This window comes from Gaeumannomyces tritici (assembly GCF_000145635.1).
Source record: "Gaeumannomyces tritici R3-111a-1 unplaced genomic scaffold supercont2.1, whole genome shotgun sequence".
Classification (NCBI taxonomy): Eukaryota; Fungi; Ascomycota; class Sordariomycetes; order Magnaporthales; family Magnaporthaceae; genus Gaeumannomyces; species Gaeumannomyces tritici.
In genome coordinates this window covers 3,771,459-3,784,762 of record NW_008804545.1, presented here as the reverse complement: position 1 = coordinate 3,784,762, position 13,304 = coordinate 3,771,459, and the positions used below count along the sequence as shown (strand labels likewise).

At 59.2% G+C, this 13,304-nt stretch overlaps 2 protein-coding genes across 2 annotated transcripts; one reads left to right on the top strand and one right to left on the bottom strand.

The window, feature by feature from the left end:
- The first annotated feature begins 198 nt into the window (after positions 1-198).
- On the top strand, positions 199-10,044 carry GGTG_01179 (hypothetical protein). The gene is made up of 7 exons (XM_009218940.1): positions 199-664; positions 733-780; positions 844-877; positions 943-2,313; positions 2,371-2,711; positions 2,788-9,738; positions 9,843-10,044. The coding sequence occupies exons 1-7, from the start codon at positions 613-615 to the stop codon at positions 9,860-9,862; spliced, it is 8,817 nt and encodes a 2,938-aa protein (XP_009217204.1). The 5' UTR covers positions 199-612; the 3' UTR covers positions 9,863-10,044.
- GGTG_01178 (hypothetical protein) lies at positions 9,958-13,227 on the bottom strand. The gene is made up of 2 exons (XM_009218939.1): positions 12,933-13,227; positions 9,958-12,871 (listed from the first exon to the last, which is right to left on the bottom strand). The coding sequence occupies exons 1-2, from the start codon at positions 13,038-13,040 to the stop codon at positions 10,202-10,204; spliced, it is 2,778 nt and encodes a 925-aa protein (XP_009217203.1). The 5' UTR covers positions 13,041-13,227; the 3' UTR covers positions 9,958-10,201.
- Positions 13,228-13,304: the final 77 nt, after the last annotated feature.

Below are 13,304 nucleotides of genomic sequence, written 5' to 3'. Positions count from 1 at the left end.
CCGAATTTCCACGCCGCAGCCTGCCGAATCGCATGTAGTGTATACAAGGGTGTGGGGAGCTTCAGCCACCCGTCCAATCATAGGTCCCTAAAGCTCAGGTCGCGTGGGGCTTGAGCCGGGATGGACGGCTGGCTGCGGCAAACAAACATTTCCAGTCTGCGGCTTCTCTTCTTGCAGGCGCCAGGCAGGCGCGCTCAAGGCCCCAGTCGCGCGCACCTGAGAAAGCGCAGCCTCAGGACAAGGGCCTGTTTCTTGACCGGCCAGACGGAATTCCATGGCGCCAGAAATTTGCTTGCGCATTTGTCTTTTATCCTGCTCACTGCTGGCTGTGTTGGACTGATTGATTTTGGTGTGCTTTATGATCGATTAATTCATTGACTTGTTCTGGCGTGGCAACGACCACCGCGATATTGTAAAAAGACGAGAGTATATCATCCACTCGCTTCGTCGAGGTCCGACGCCTCCGCTAGTTGCCTCCAGAATCTGGGCCCGCCATTTATCATATGTGCTGGTGCCAAAGGCAACCACTGCTTGCGAACCACACGCCCGGGCCTTTTCAAACCTCCCCTCTAGTCTCGTTAGCGAGCACGGATTCATGAGCGGCGTCGCAGGATGCCGCCTCGAAAGGCTCCAGCCAGGAGCGCATCTATCGAAGACATACGTGGTATGTGTGTGACATCGTCGCATTTGCTGTGTTTTGAGAGCCTCGCCAATTCTAATGGTCTGAGACAGTCACGATTATCAGCGGCAAAGCCAACGACCGTGCCAGCTCATTGAAAGGTACGCGGATGCCCCTTTCCCTTTGGCTAAATTCTGCCCACGCAGCCCACTGACATGACCTAGAACTGATCGAGTTCGCTTCACGAGCCGACAGAATGTAAGTAGGGAGGACTCGAAGGCCGCTTTGCGACGCAAAAGACATGGCGCTAATGCTCGTCCCAGCAAATTGCTGAAGGACAAGGTCATCCACCAACTCTTGGAGGCTATATTCCACTGCGCCATAGCAGAGAAAACCACCTACTATGGGGGTACCAAGACCACGAAGACGCAGGCGGAGAACCGGCTCGGCCTCTGCGCCGAAGCTCTCCGCACCATTCTCACTCAGCGGGCCGCAAGGCTGAAGGTCAAGGCGGCGAGGGCTGTCGTCGACCACATCACTCAGGTGCTCCCCGGCCCCGACCAGGAGTTTGTCACACCTCTTCGCCAGGACTATATCAAGTCCCTGGTAGCTCTCCTCGGGCGACCCGCGAATGTAGAACAGCTATGCCGGAACGACGCCGAAGGCTGGCTGGCGTGTGCCGACTTCTTTATCGATGCTATATCGCAGTCCTTTGGCAACGGAGACCGCGAGCTGAGCGTGCCGCCGCGTGGCTCCCCTGCTCCTGGAACTTCGTCGACAGCTAGGTCTGGCACTTCGATCAGCCAGCGCAATGGCAAGGAGAAGGGCCTGAGACACCTTGAGGACATGGTGCAGTGCGTGCTATACCTCGTGTCTGCCATAAACGCCCCCCTCCGACTACGATCCAGTGAACTCACCGCCACGGTAGTCCAGGTGCTGCAGCTACGCGACTTCAACGTGAGCAAGATGCACCAGGCCGCATTCGAATCCATAAACTCCATCCTCTCCAGCCTCCAGGGCGACGATCTGACTCTGGTTGCTGGCGTCGTTCGCGACATCCTGGCGCTACTCAGCCACTGGTGGCAGCCACACTCATCAAAGAACGACAAATTGCTGAATTCGATTCGAGACGAGATTCTTCGCACCATCTTCATACTTCTCCCCCATATCGACGCCCTTGCCCAAAAACCCGAGGACCGGTCTGTCTTGGGGGATATGGAAGAGCTTCTGGACGCGCTCTGGCTTGAGTACTCGAGGCGCGACGAGCGTGCGCGTCTCCAGTTGGCCGACCTCGACTTCTCGTCTATATCGGCCGACTACTTCTGTACTCGGTTATTTGGCCTCCGGCCATTCCACCCAGCTGCGGAGCGCAGTTGGGCGGTTGTCGAGGCTATTGCGGCGCTCGAGTCCATCTACTCACGAAACCTGAGGCAACGGCGTCTACTGTCTGTAGAGCCCGAGGTGGACCAGCCACGCAAAAGGCGTCGGATAGACGAGGATCGCCATAGACTGTATCAAAGACTGCGGTCCGCCGAAGACACGATGAAGCTTGTCGCCTTACACTCGGTGCCCTTCCAGGTGGCCGTCGAGACTCCGCCGCTAAGCGACTTCTCGGACATTCTCGGCCTTATGATATCGTTGATCAGCCATAAGCAGTCGGCCATCGCCTCATGGGCAATGATTGCGTGTGCGAGGTAGGTCGCCCAGTATTTCTGGATGGGAAACTCTCGCTGACAGATCACCACTTTTAGTTACGCTGCATTCCCTCTGGGTAAGGACGTGTCGCTCACGACGTCCTGGTCTCAAATCTGGCAGGTGGCTGTTCGTTCCGTAAGCCACCAAGGGACCAGCCGGGCTGCGTGTGCCCTCCTCCACTCGATTCTTGAGTCGGATCTTCTGCCATATCACGAGATTGCCGACAGTGTCAACACTATCATCACCACAGCGGACATCAGCGGTCCTGCCGTCCTCGTTGACGCATCTCTGGTCCTGATGTTACATCTTCTGCATCTCAGAAATACCATGCTCCCTGGTGCGAGTCAGGCCACACGCAGTCATATAACTCGATGGCTTTTCTCCAAGTGGAACCCAGGTAAGAACATGTCAAGCAACATTCATGCCATATACATGACAAAAGAAAACAGCCAACTGATATCAACATAATGCAGCCGACTATACATACGCCACGTCACATTCGCGACACGCAGATCCTCTTGACATCGTGAACTTGCTCAGAGCCTGTTTTGGGAGCCAGCCCTTCAAGTCAAACAGCTCAACCGCCGTTTTTGGGGGGTATGTTTATCAATATTGGCGGCAACAGTCAGAAGACAGCGGAATGATAGACTATCTCGTCCTAAACCCGGCCGGCGCCCGGAAACATGGCGATCGGCTGATTTGCGGCTCGTCGACTCGGGCTGAAGCCGGCGCAAATGCGGCCGATGCTGCGGATGCGAATGCTGCCAAAAAGCTAGTCCTGGAGCTGCTTCATCCAAAACTCAGCGAGTCCCTAGGAACGGCAGAGTCCTGGGGAGGGCGTGGGTCGCACGGCGAAGGCGCTGCCCAGGTGTCTACTGAGCGCCTGCAGAGTCTCGTTTATTGTGCCCTTGTCGGGGTGATGATGCTCCCGCAGTTTGAGGGGATGAACACGACGCTGTCCAGGGAGGTGGAAATGGCCTCATCCGCCCTTGTTGACAGGATTCTCAAGGCAGTGTTGGCTGCTGGAGAAACACAACACTTTTCAGAGATCTGCCTCAGCTCCGTGGCCGCGTATCTCCCGGGGCTGAACGCATCCGATCTTACACGGTTCCGCAAAGAGAGCAAGCCGCTGCTGGAGCTTTTCTCCAAACTGTCGCTAGCGATCAGCGAGAAATCTTCACAGCAGTCATCTAGTGCTGCGCTGGATATGATGGATCTCGACGACGACTTTGGCTCACAGGCGAGCCAGGGGAGCTCCATCTCCAAGGCTTCACCGCTGCCAAGGAGTAATATCGGTGTGAGGTTCAGCCGCGAAGGCTTCTACGCCGACCTCACCATGAGACTCCGCCTCCTGTCGATCATGCTCGATGACGAAGGCCAGATCGGATTGGTTCCCGCCGACTTTGTCGAGCAACTGGTGTCACTTTCATCCGACGACTTTCTCTTCTGCCGTCGTCTCCTGCAGGACATTCTCACCTCGGACTCTTCCATCAACCCCGAAGACGCTCGTCGTCTGGTAGAGGCCGTTGGTACCATTCTCGGCGACTCGGAGTACTCTACATGCGAGGTGGCGCTCGGCACATGTATTGACCTGATCGAGGGCTTCATTCCTATCTGGAGCAATGCCACCCTTGATGTGTCAACAATGGTTGGGGACTTGTACTCGTACATTGTCAAAACAGGGCTGCCTAGCAACGATCTATCCCCGAGAGCGCAGGCCTGGTTCGCTGATCTTCTTTTTGCTCTGCTGGAGAAAAACTCCGACTACGGCCAGGCCCTAGGGCTAGCACCCTGTCGCTCTACTCTTCTGTCTGTCTTCCAGGACGGTAGCTTGTGGCTAAAGTTCAAGATTGGCGCGAAACTGCCCAACATATTTGCGCTATTCGTCTTCAAGGTCCATGACAACCTATTCGTCGACATCCTCGACTGCCTGCCCGCCGACCCGGAGCATCACGAGGGCATCGCGCTGCGACTTTTTGCTCTGGCAGAAATAGCATGCCGCTGGCCCACACTGCTCAGGAGGTGCATCTACCACATCTTTGAGACTCCCGGAACGGTCACCAAGTCCGATAAGCACGCGACTCGATGTCTCGCACGAGTGGCCCATGTCCTGGGACTTGATTCCCCCAAGGAGCTATTCAGGCTTTTCACTCCACAGCTACTGTATACGTGGTTAGAGGCCAACCCCATGGCAGACATGCCTTTCGGGATATTCGGGTTCGCAACGCTCGAAGAGCTGCTCTCTCAGGCAAGGGTAGAAATCACCGCCCTCATGATCATGCGGGGCCAAGAGGGAGACGTCCAGGATCTTGCCAAGCGGCTGAAAGTGTCCACGGCTCAACTGATACAGTTAAGCTTCTCACGGACAATGGCATACAGCATCGCTCACGACATCAGCATCCCTAAGGACGGACAGCAGACTACCAGCGAAAGCCGTATCCGGAAGATTCTGGGCAAGGAGACGTTTTTGGAATGCATCCATCTCAACTTTGTGGATATCATCGGCATACTTTTCGATCTCATCGATCAGGAGGACCCCATCGAGAGGGCATTTGCAAAGGACCCCAACCTCAAGTACGCCGCCGACATAATGGCCAAGATCAAAATCCATGGACACCTCGCTGTGGATCTACCACCGAATCAGCAACCCATGTTCAAGGCGAAATACCTCTGTAAGGAGATCGAACACCTTTGCAGCCGCACCGAGCACGAGCTGCCTACTCTTTGGACCCCGGCCCTCGTCGTGTCTATTGCCCGTCGGCTTCTCAACACAGTGCACCCAGCCATGGGCCCGTTGCACGCCTGCTCCGTCATCCGGAAGGTGCGCGTCTTGGTGTGCCTCGCGGGGGCGCAGGCAACCAACTCATACCCCCTAGAGATGCTGCTACATTCGGTTAGGCCATTCGTCGGAGATGCCGAATGCGCAGACGATGCTCTAGGCCTTACCCGCTACCTCGTCTCCTCTGGGGTCAACCACCTCGCTCAGGTGCCTTCTTTCCTCGCCGGTTATTCGCTGTCTACTCTAGCTTCACTGCGCATGTTTCTAGAGTCCAGTCAGTCAAGCACTACACAGGAGAGCCAGTTCAAGGCCACCAAGACCAACGCCGAAAAGTTTCATTCGTGGTTCACAAAATACCTGACCGACTATGACTCGTCTGCCTTCAAGGATGAATCTCAACGCGCGGCTTTCAAGTCCATCACACAATCTGCCGCGCACATTCGGGCTTCAGGGAACGCCGAAAAGGGCACCCATGAGTCTAGCCTCCTGATGGAGATCTTGAAGGACGGGGAGCGTGAGCATCAGCTCCTAAACCGTTCGTCCAGGGATCTGGCACTGGGAATGCTCTGTGGCGATTTCCAGGTGCCTTACTCCGGCCGCACAGACATTATAGAGACGGACAGCGACGCTATTGCCCACGGGGCTATGGTATGGGAAAGCTGCAAGTCCCAGTCGCTGCAGAACGAGTATCTCACCTGGGCCGGGCGCGTGATTGGCAAGTCGTTTGTGGCATCGGGCGAGATCCAAGAGGAGTTTCTCCGTGAGTCCCGCATCGCCGACTCTACCAGGGCAGCTGCTCCGGAAGCTGGCTCCGAGCAGGGCATCTTGGACCTTCTTGAGGCCTTGACAACGGACAGGGAATGCCACACTGCCGGTCTCGCCGAGTCGGCGCTGCGGACGGTCGTATCCGAGGCCGTAGCGCAGCGAGATGCCGCACTGCAAATGGTGTGCCAGGAAAATCTCTCCGAGGCCCTGATGGTTTCCTCGGACTGGAGTCCCTACCGCACGCCGCCCTCGGACTTTACCGAGCCCGAATTGACCCCTGACGTAGACCTTTTTGGGGCAGAGAGGATCGAGAGCCCAGACTGGTCGCAAGAAATGGCAATGTACCTGGCAAAGTCGGTACCGCAGGACGTTGTACTTTCCGTACTACCTCCGCTACTTCAGCGAGCTAAAGGGTTTGCGGAAGAGGTCTTCCAATTTGTCGTCCACCTGGTCCTGGAGTTCCAGCTCGACAAGGAGCAGGTCATTCGACGCAGGCTGTCGGCCGCCATCAAAGACTGGCTTGCCGTCGAGAAGGCAGAGGCAAGGGAGAACATCAAGCTTGTCATCAACACGATGTTGTTCCTGCGCACACAGCCTCTGGCCAACGAAACTTCGATCGCGGACCGGTCGCAGTGGCTAGATATAGATCTCCCCGCGGCCTCTGCCGCCGCCACGCGGTGTGGCATGTTCAAGGTCGCCCTTCTCTTTGCGGAGCTGGCCCTTTCTGAGACCAGCTCCAGGGCCTCGAGGCGGTCGTCTGCCGTCAGAGATCTGGACACTACCGACTCGACCGAGATACTACTCAACATCTTTGAGAATATTGACGACCCGGACGCCTACTACGGACTGCCGCAGACATCCAGCCTGGCTAACGTTCTTGCTCGGCTCGAGTACGAGAAAGACGGCATCAAGGGGCTCGCATTCCGCGGAGCCCAGTACGACAGCCATGTGAGGCAGAGAGACCAGCAGTCCGAAAAGGATGGCCAGTCTCTTGTTCACGCGCTGGGCAACCTGGGACTGTCCGGGCTTTCGCATTCGCTGCTTCAGACGCAGCAGGGCTTGGACGGCGGGGTGGCTAGCATGGACAGCACCTTCAACGCCGCGAGACGACTTGAGATATGGAACCTGCCGGTGCCATCCAACTACACGAGCCACTCCGTGACCGTGTACAAGGCGTACCAAAACATCCACCAGGCGACAGACTTGACCTCGGCGCGACAGGCCGTCCACGAGGGCTTGGCAGAGACGGTGCGCCACCTGACGCGCAACAGCCTGAAGGCGTCAAATCTCCGTCTTAATCTTGATGTGCTAGCTGCCTTGACGGAGCTCGACGAGATCCTGGGCGTGACGGACGCCTCGGAGCTCGAAGGCATGTTCGAGAAATTCGACGGGCGATCCAGGTGGATGATGAGCGGAAGATACGAGGATGTGAGACAGATCCTGTCGTGCCGAGCGTCGACACTGAGCATGCTTAGCCAGCAGAGCATCATCCGTGGCCCTAAGCAACTCTCGTCGGCCGAGGCCAGGCTCGTCGAGATCCGAGCATTGCTACTTTCGGCCGGCATCTACCGTTTCCACGACGCAACCCAGGAGTCGCTCAACATTGCCACCTCACTGAACGACCTCATTGGGCCATGTGATGCCATGGGTCTCAGCGTGGATGCTGCGGTAAAGGTGGAGGTGGCCAGCTCTTTCTGGGACCACGGGGAAATGATACCTTCAATCCGTATGCTGCAGGGTATAGAAAAGGACTCGGCGCTCAAGAAGCAGACGATTCACGTCAGCCGAGCCGACCTGCTTGCCAAGATTGGACACCAGGTCTCGGTGGCCAGGCTGGAGAGTCCAGACAGCATCCAGAAGAAGTATCTCGAGCCGGCTCTCAAGGAGCTCAAGGGAGCCAGCGAAGGGAACGAGGCAGGGAAAGTGTTCCACCAGTTCGCCGTGTTCTGCGACGAGCAGCTGCAGAACCCCGACAGCATGTCTGACCTGAATCGGCTGAAGGGCCTCGAGAAGGGCAAGAGCGACGAAGTGGCGCAGCTCGAGACGCTGATTCACGACACTAGGGACTCGCAGCTGAAGAGTAAGTACACGAGCCACCTAGGCAAGGCGAAGCAGTGGCTCGTGTTGGACCAGCAGGAGCTGCGGAGGGTCGAGCAGACGCGGAACGAGTTTGTGAAGCTGAGCCTGGAGAACTATCTCCTCTCGCTCACGGCCTCGGACGAGCACAACAACGACGCCCTGCGCTTCACGGCGCTCTGGCTCGAGCGGGCCGGGGAGGAGTCGACAAACGAGGCGGTGCGCAAGTACGTCGACAAGGTGCCGAGCCGGAAGCTGGCGCCGCTCATCAACCAGCTCACGTCTCGCCTGCAAGACAACGCGTCGCACTTCCAGCGGCTGCTGATGAACCTCGTCTACCGCATCTGCGTCGAGCACCCGTACCACGGCATGTACCAGATCTGGTCCGGGACCAAGTCGCGCACCAACAGGGAGGACGAGGTGGCGGTGCTCCGACAGAAGGCGACGGCGCGCATCTCGGACCTGCTGTCCAAGCACAAGTCGGTGAGCCATATCTGGCACGCAGTTGATAGAACCAACAGGTGCTACCACACGCTGGCGACGGAGAAGAACCCGACGCGCTACAAGCAGGGCGCCAAGGTGGCCATCAAGGACGCGCAGGCGGGCCCGGCGCTCATCTCGACGCTCGCAAAGTACCGCATCCCGCCGCCGACGCTGCAGATGGAGCTGCGGGCGGACCTGGACTACTCCGGGGTGCCGACCATCCTCAAGCTCGAGCCCAACATGGCCATCGCGTCGGGCATCAGCGCGCCCAAGATCATCACGGCCGTGGGCACGGACGGAGCCAAGTACAAGCAGCTGGTCAAGGGCGGCAACGACGACCTGCGGCAGGACGCCATCATGGAGCAGGTGTTTGCGGCCGTGTCGTCGCTGCTCAAGCACCACCGCGCGACGCGGCAGCGCAACCTGGGCATCCGGACCTACAAGGTGCTGCCGCTGACGGCCACGTCGGGCCTGATCGAGTTCGTGCCCAGCACGCAGCCGCTGCACGACTACCTCATGCCGGCGCACGAGAAGTACTACCCCAAGGACCTCAAGGCCTCGCACTGCCGCCGCGAGGTGGCCAACGCGCAGGGGAGGACGGTCGACGTGCGCGTCGCGGCCTACCGGCGCGTGGCCGAGCGCTTCCGCCCCGTCATGCGCTACTTCTTCATGGAGAACTTCCAGGCGCCCGACGAGTGGTTCGCGCGCCGGCTGGCCTACACGCGCACCACGGCCGCCATCTCGATGCTCGGCCACGTGCTCGGGCTCGGCGACCGCCACGGCCACAACATCCTGCTGGACCGCGTCACGGGCGAGGTGGTGCACATCGACCTGGGCGTCGCCTTCGAGATGGGCCGCGTCCTGCCCGTGCCCGAGCTGGTGCCCTTCCGCCTCACGCGCGACATCGTCGACGGCATGGGCATCACAAAGACCGAGGGCGTCTTCCGCCGCTGCTGCGAGTTCACAATGGACGCCCTGCGCGAGGAGACGTACTCCATCATGACCATCCTCGACGTCCTGCGCTACGACCCGCTCTACTCGTGGTCCATCTCGCCCGTGCGCCTGGCGAAGCTGCAAGACACGACGACGCGCCAGCGCGCGGGCGGCGGCGGGACTGATGATGCCGCCGCCGCCGCCGCCACCGACGACGGCGGCCAGGCCGTCGTCGAGAGCCGCAAGGCCGTCAACGAGCCGTCCGAGGCCGACCGCGCCCTCGAGGTGGTGCGCAAGAAGCTGTCCAAGACGCTGAGCGTCACGGCCACGGTCAACGACCTGATCAATCAGGCCACCTCGGAGAGGAACCTGGCTGTTTTGTATTCTGGTGAGTTTTTTTTTTTTTGCCCGGCCGGTGGCCTTGGTTCTCCTCGATCCCTTCCTCCCCTGTGCTCAACGTTGGTTGATCCACGTGCTAACGCACAATCATAGGCTGGGCGGCATATGCGTGAGGGATCTGCCGCAGGAAAGAGTGTCTCATCAGTGCGAGTTGTCACAGCGTGTAGACGGGCTGTTGGAGTTCAGCCGCACTGTAATATAGGGAGGTGTTGACAACAATCTCATTCTGTAGACAAATACAAGGACTCTTATTTCCTATCCCATGCCTTCTAACATGAACAAACGCCTTTGCGGCACTAAGCACATATCCCAACGGTTTATTACGACACACAAGATCCAAACATGCTGCCGGTGTGTGAAAATGCTGCCCAAAACTCCATATCCCTTTCATGTGAAAATATCGCCCGCTCGAGGTATCCGAAATAAGAAGCGAGAAAACATGCCCCCCTCCCTTATCTGTGCCGCAACCTCCTTGAAGAACTAGCACCCCTGGTCCCCATCGCTGCCGCGGCCTGCTGATGCTGCTGCAGGTCCTTGAGCGTCAGCTTCTCGCCGTCGCCGCCGTCGCTCACCGTCCCGGACGCGCCGCCGGTCCTCAACAGAGCCCTAAAGTACTCGGACTGCGGCGCGTCATAGACCAGCTCCGTCGACGGCGGCGGCCGCTCGGCCTCCTTGTCGTCCTCGTCGTCCTCCCGGACCACGGGGACGAGCGAGTCGCGCGGCCCGCTGCCAAGCCCGCCGTGGACCGACCCGCTGCCGTCCGACCCGGCCGAGACGTTGGAGACGGCGCGCCCGAAGATGCCGCGCTTCCGCCGTCGCGCGTTGCCGCTGCTGCTGCCGCCGTCGCCCTCGGCGCCGAGCCCGGTCGTCGTGGCGGTGCCGTCAAGCAAGCTTGCCAGCTGGTTCGACATGGAATGTTGGACGTCGGGCTTGAGCGGACGTGCATCCCGCGGCTTGCGACTTTCTGCCCGCTGCGGCTCCGACTCGACCTCGGGCGTCTGTTCCCTCGACGAGTCCGGGGCTTCAGAGTCTGCCACCTCGCTCAGTATCCTGCCAAGCCCCTTGCGCGCGGGAGCTGTTGTCGAGGGTTTTGAGGGCTCGTCGGGGGCCAGTGGTTGTTCGTCGTGCGTTTTTGGCGAAGTCGATTTGTTCAGCGCGTTCGAGCCCACCTGGGATAGAGGCGCAGAGTTATCTCGGCTCCTCGCGGCTGTTACTGCGCCGGAGTCGCTATCTTGTTGATCCTGTCTCGTCGTTACCGTGCCGGGAGTTGTCGTTTGCACAGAGTCTTTCGCTTTTGCCGTTCTCGCCGGCAACGTAGTCCTCGGTCCTGGTCCGGCGGCCTCGATGCCTTCGTTATCGAATGCGCTCGTGTCGATGGGGTTGATCGTGGCCTTCTGTCCCTGCCGCCGTCTCAAATCCGATGAAGTAGATACAGACGCAGGTGCAGGTGCAGACATCATTTCCTCTCTAGACAGCCGCTCAGAGAGCCTTTCTCTACTGAGACCTGTGCCGGACGTGGCCACTTGGGTCTCTGGGGGTGTCAGGCTCTGCTTGAGCTCCGGGAACAAAAAGTCTCTGAAAGGCACCTTGAAGCCGGTCGATATGCACTCCCACAGCCATTCGGCCTTGACGACAGGCACCTTCCAAGCTAGCGCCATCTCGAGCTTCTGCTTCCGGATCGCCTCTACCGACGTGCAAACTAGGAGCGAGGCTTTGGGCGTGAAGCGCTCGTCGTACCGCGCACCCAGCTGCCGGATGGCCTTGTCCACTTGGTTCAAGTCTGGGCCCGTGAAGCCCGAGGTGGAGATGCCGAGCGTCTCGAATCCCACGATGGGGAAGCGCGGGAACGGGCGGCCAATGACGTGCTCACTTGGGGGGCAAAACCGCCGCTTGTGCATGCACTGCTCAATGAAGAATTCAGTCACCATCTCGACGCCGGTAGGAAGTTGTGGGTGTGTCTCGGGCTGCGATTCTTGTGGAACGATGAGGATCCCGTGTGCGGACGGGCCGACAGCCTGCGCAGCCGCAAGCTCGTCAAGGGTCGAGACAGTCTGGCCGCCCAGGGAGAGAACAGTGTTGACGAGGATCTCGGCATGGCGCGAGCTAAATCCATGTATATGGAAGACGCACGAATGGAACGCGGGGCTGTCGGCAGCGAGATTCAATCGGCTGGGCTCAGGTGCCTTAGGTGCCTCCTGTGTGGCATGGGTGGCTTGACCAGCCGCCGTCGAAGGGGGGTTTTTACCACCAGGGGGTTGATTGGCTACCGTGGATCCCTGACGAGATACAGACCTACTGCTGGCAGCGTCTGCACTGCTCTCCCTCTTGGGCTGGCCAGCCGGCTCGGCCGTGGGGGCCTGCTGTTGGCCCTGCTGTTCCCCTAGAATGTCCCCCCACAAACCGGCGCGCTGGGTGGCTAGCTTTTGGCTTGCCGTCCGCCGCAGCTTTCTCTTCCGGTCGTCGGCCGCATCAGCCGCGCCCGCCGCACTAGACCCCTCCCGCGGCCGTTTCCCAAGCGCGGCCCGCTTGGCCTGAAGCCGGTTCCAGGCGCCTACTCCGCGCTCCCGAGGGGGCAGCAGAGGATCGTACCGCAGCTCATCCAAGATCATACCGCGCTCGACGCTATCGCGGATCCATTCGATGGACACGGTGTGGATGCCCCATGTCTTTGCGGCCGCGTACTTCCTACCCTCGGGGCGGTTGACGACAAGATGCGTGACCTTACGTGTCAGGTCTCCTGTGTACTCCCCTCCATTGGCTGTCACCGTCTCGGTTATCTCCTGGCGCTCTTGGGCGTCGTCGAACCCAGTCAAACATATCAACAGCCTCCCACGGTCGTTGATGGATGCCACAGACGAGCTGTGTAGGTTCCCATCCGTCTCGAACGTCTTGAGACGCCAGGCCTTCTCGAGCTCCTTGAATTTGATTGGGGCATCCTTGGTCCACAGATCCCTCACGGCCTGGATCCAGCCGGCGGCCATTGGCATGATATCGGGTCGCTCCTTGGCGACATGGCGGTATTTCGGGGTGTCGTACTCGCCAACGATAAGGTGCGTGACATCGGGCGTAAGATCGTACTTGTGAGACCCACCGAGCTCGTGGGTTTTGGCGGCAAGATCGGACTGCAGCGTCGTTAGCTTCGGCCTCGAGAACCTGCCTCGGGCCTAGCATCTAGCGACTTACCCGTTGTTCCGGCGCAATGCTCGTGCAGCATACCACGATACCATGGAACGGGTGGGCAGGATCGAATGCCGTGTCGTCGAGGTCCGAGGAAATGGGCGTCGACGCCATTGAGAAGCAGGCCAAGAAGCAAAGCAGGGAGAAAGGTGCGCAGCAAAAGATTCAAAATAGCAGCAAGCGATGTTCCAAAATAGGTACTGCAGCAATTCTCCGCCCCGCCTCTGCGCCGTCGGGATCAGGAGCTGGCTGCAAAACGCGGCGCTGAGCTCAAGCGCGTCTTGTCAATCCACCATCGCGTCGTTCAGCGTGTTGAGTGCATCCACACCCGTGCCCAGGTGGGGCTCCGGGAGCGTTACATAATCACCAAGGACATTC

What these genes read in the sequence shown, in the direction of transcription:
- GGTG_01179 (XM_009218940.1), top strand. Translation starts at nt 613, where the DNA reads ATGCCGCCTCGAAAGGCTCCAGCCAGGAGCGCATCTATCGAAGACATA. An exon ending in GCAATGATTGCGTGTGCGAG is followed by an intron (nt 2,314 to 2,370) that starts GTAGGTCGCCCA and finishes CACCACTTTTAG; the next exon opens with TTACGCTGCATTCCCTCTGG. An exon ending in TTTCTCCAAGTGGAACCCAG is followed by an intron (nt 2,712 to 2,787) that starts GTAAGAACATGT and finishes AACATAATGCAG; the next exon opens with CCGACTATACATACGCCACG.
- GGTG_01178 (XM_009218939.1), bottom strand. Translation starts at nt 13,040, where the DNA reads ATGGCGTCGACGCCCATTTCCTCGGACCTCGACGACACGGCATTCGAT. An exon ending in GCATTGCGCCGGAACAACGG is followed by an intron (nt 12,872 to 12,932) that starts GTAAGTCGCTAG and finishes ACGACGCTGCAG; the next exon opens with TCCGATCTTGCCGCCAAAAC.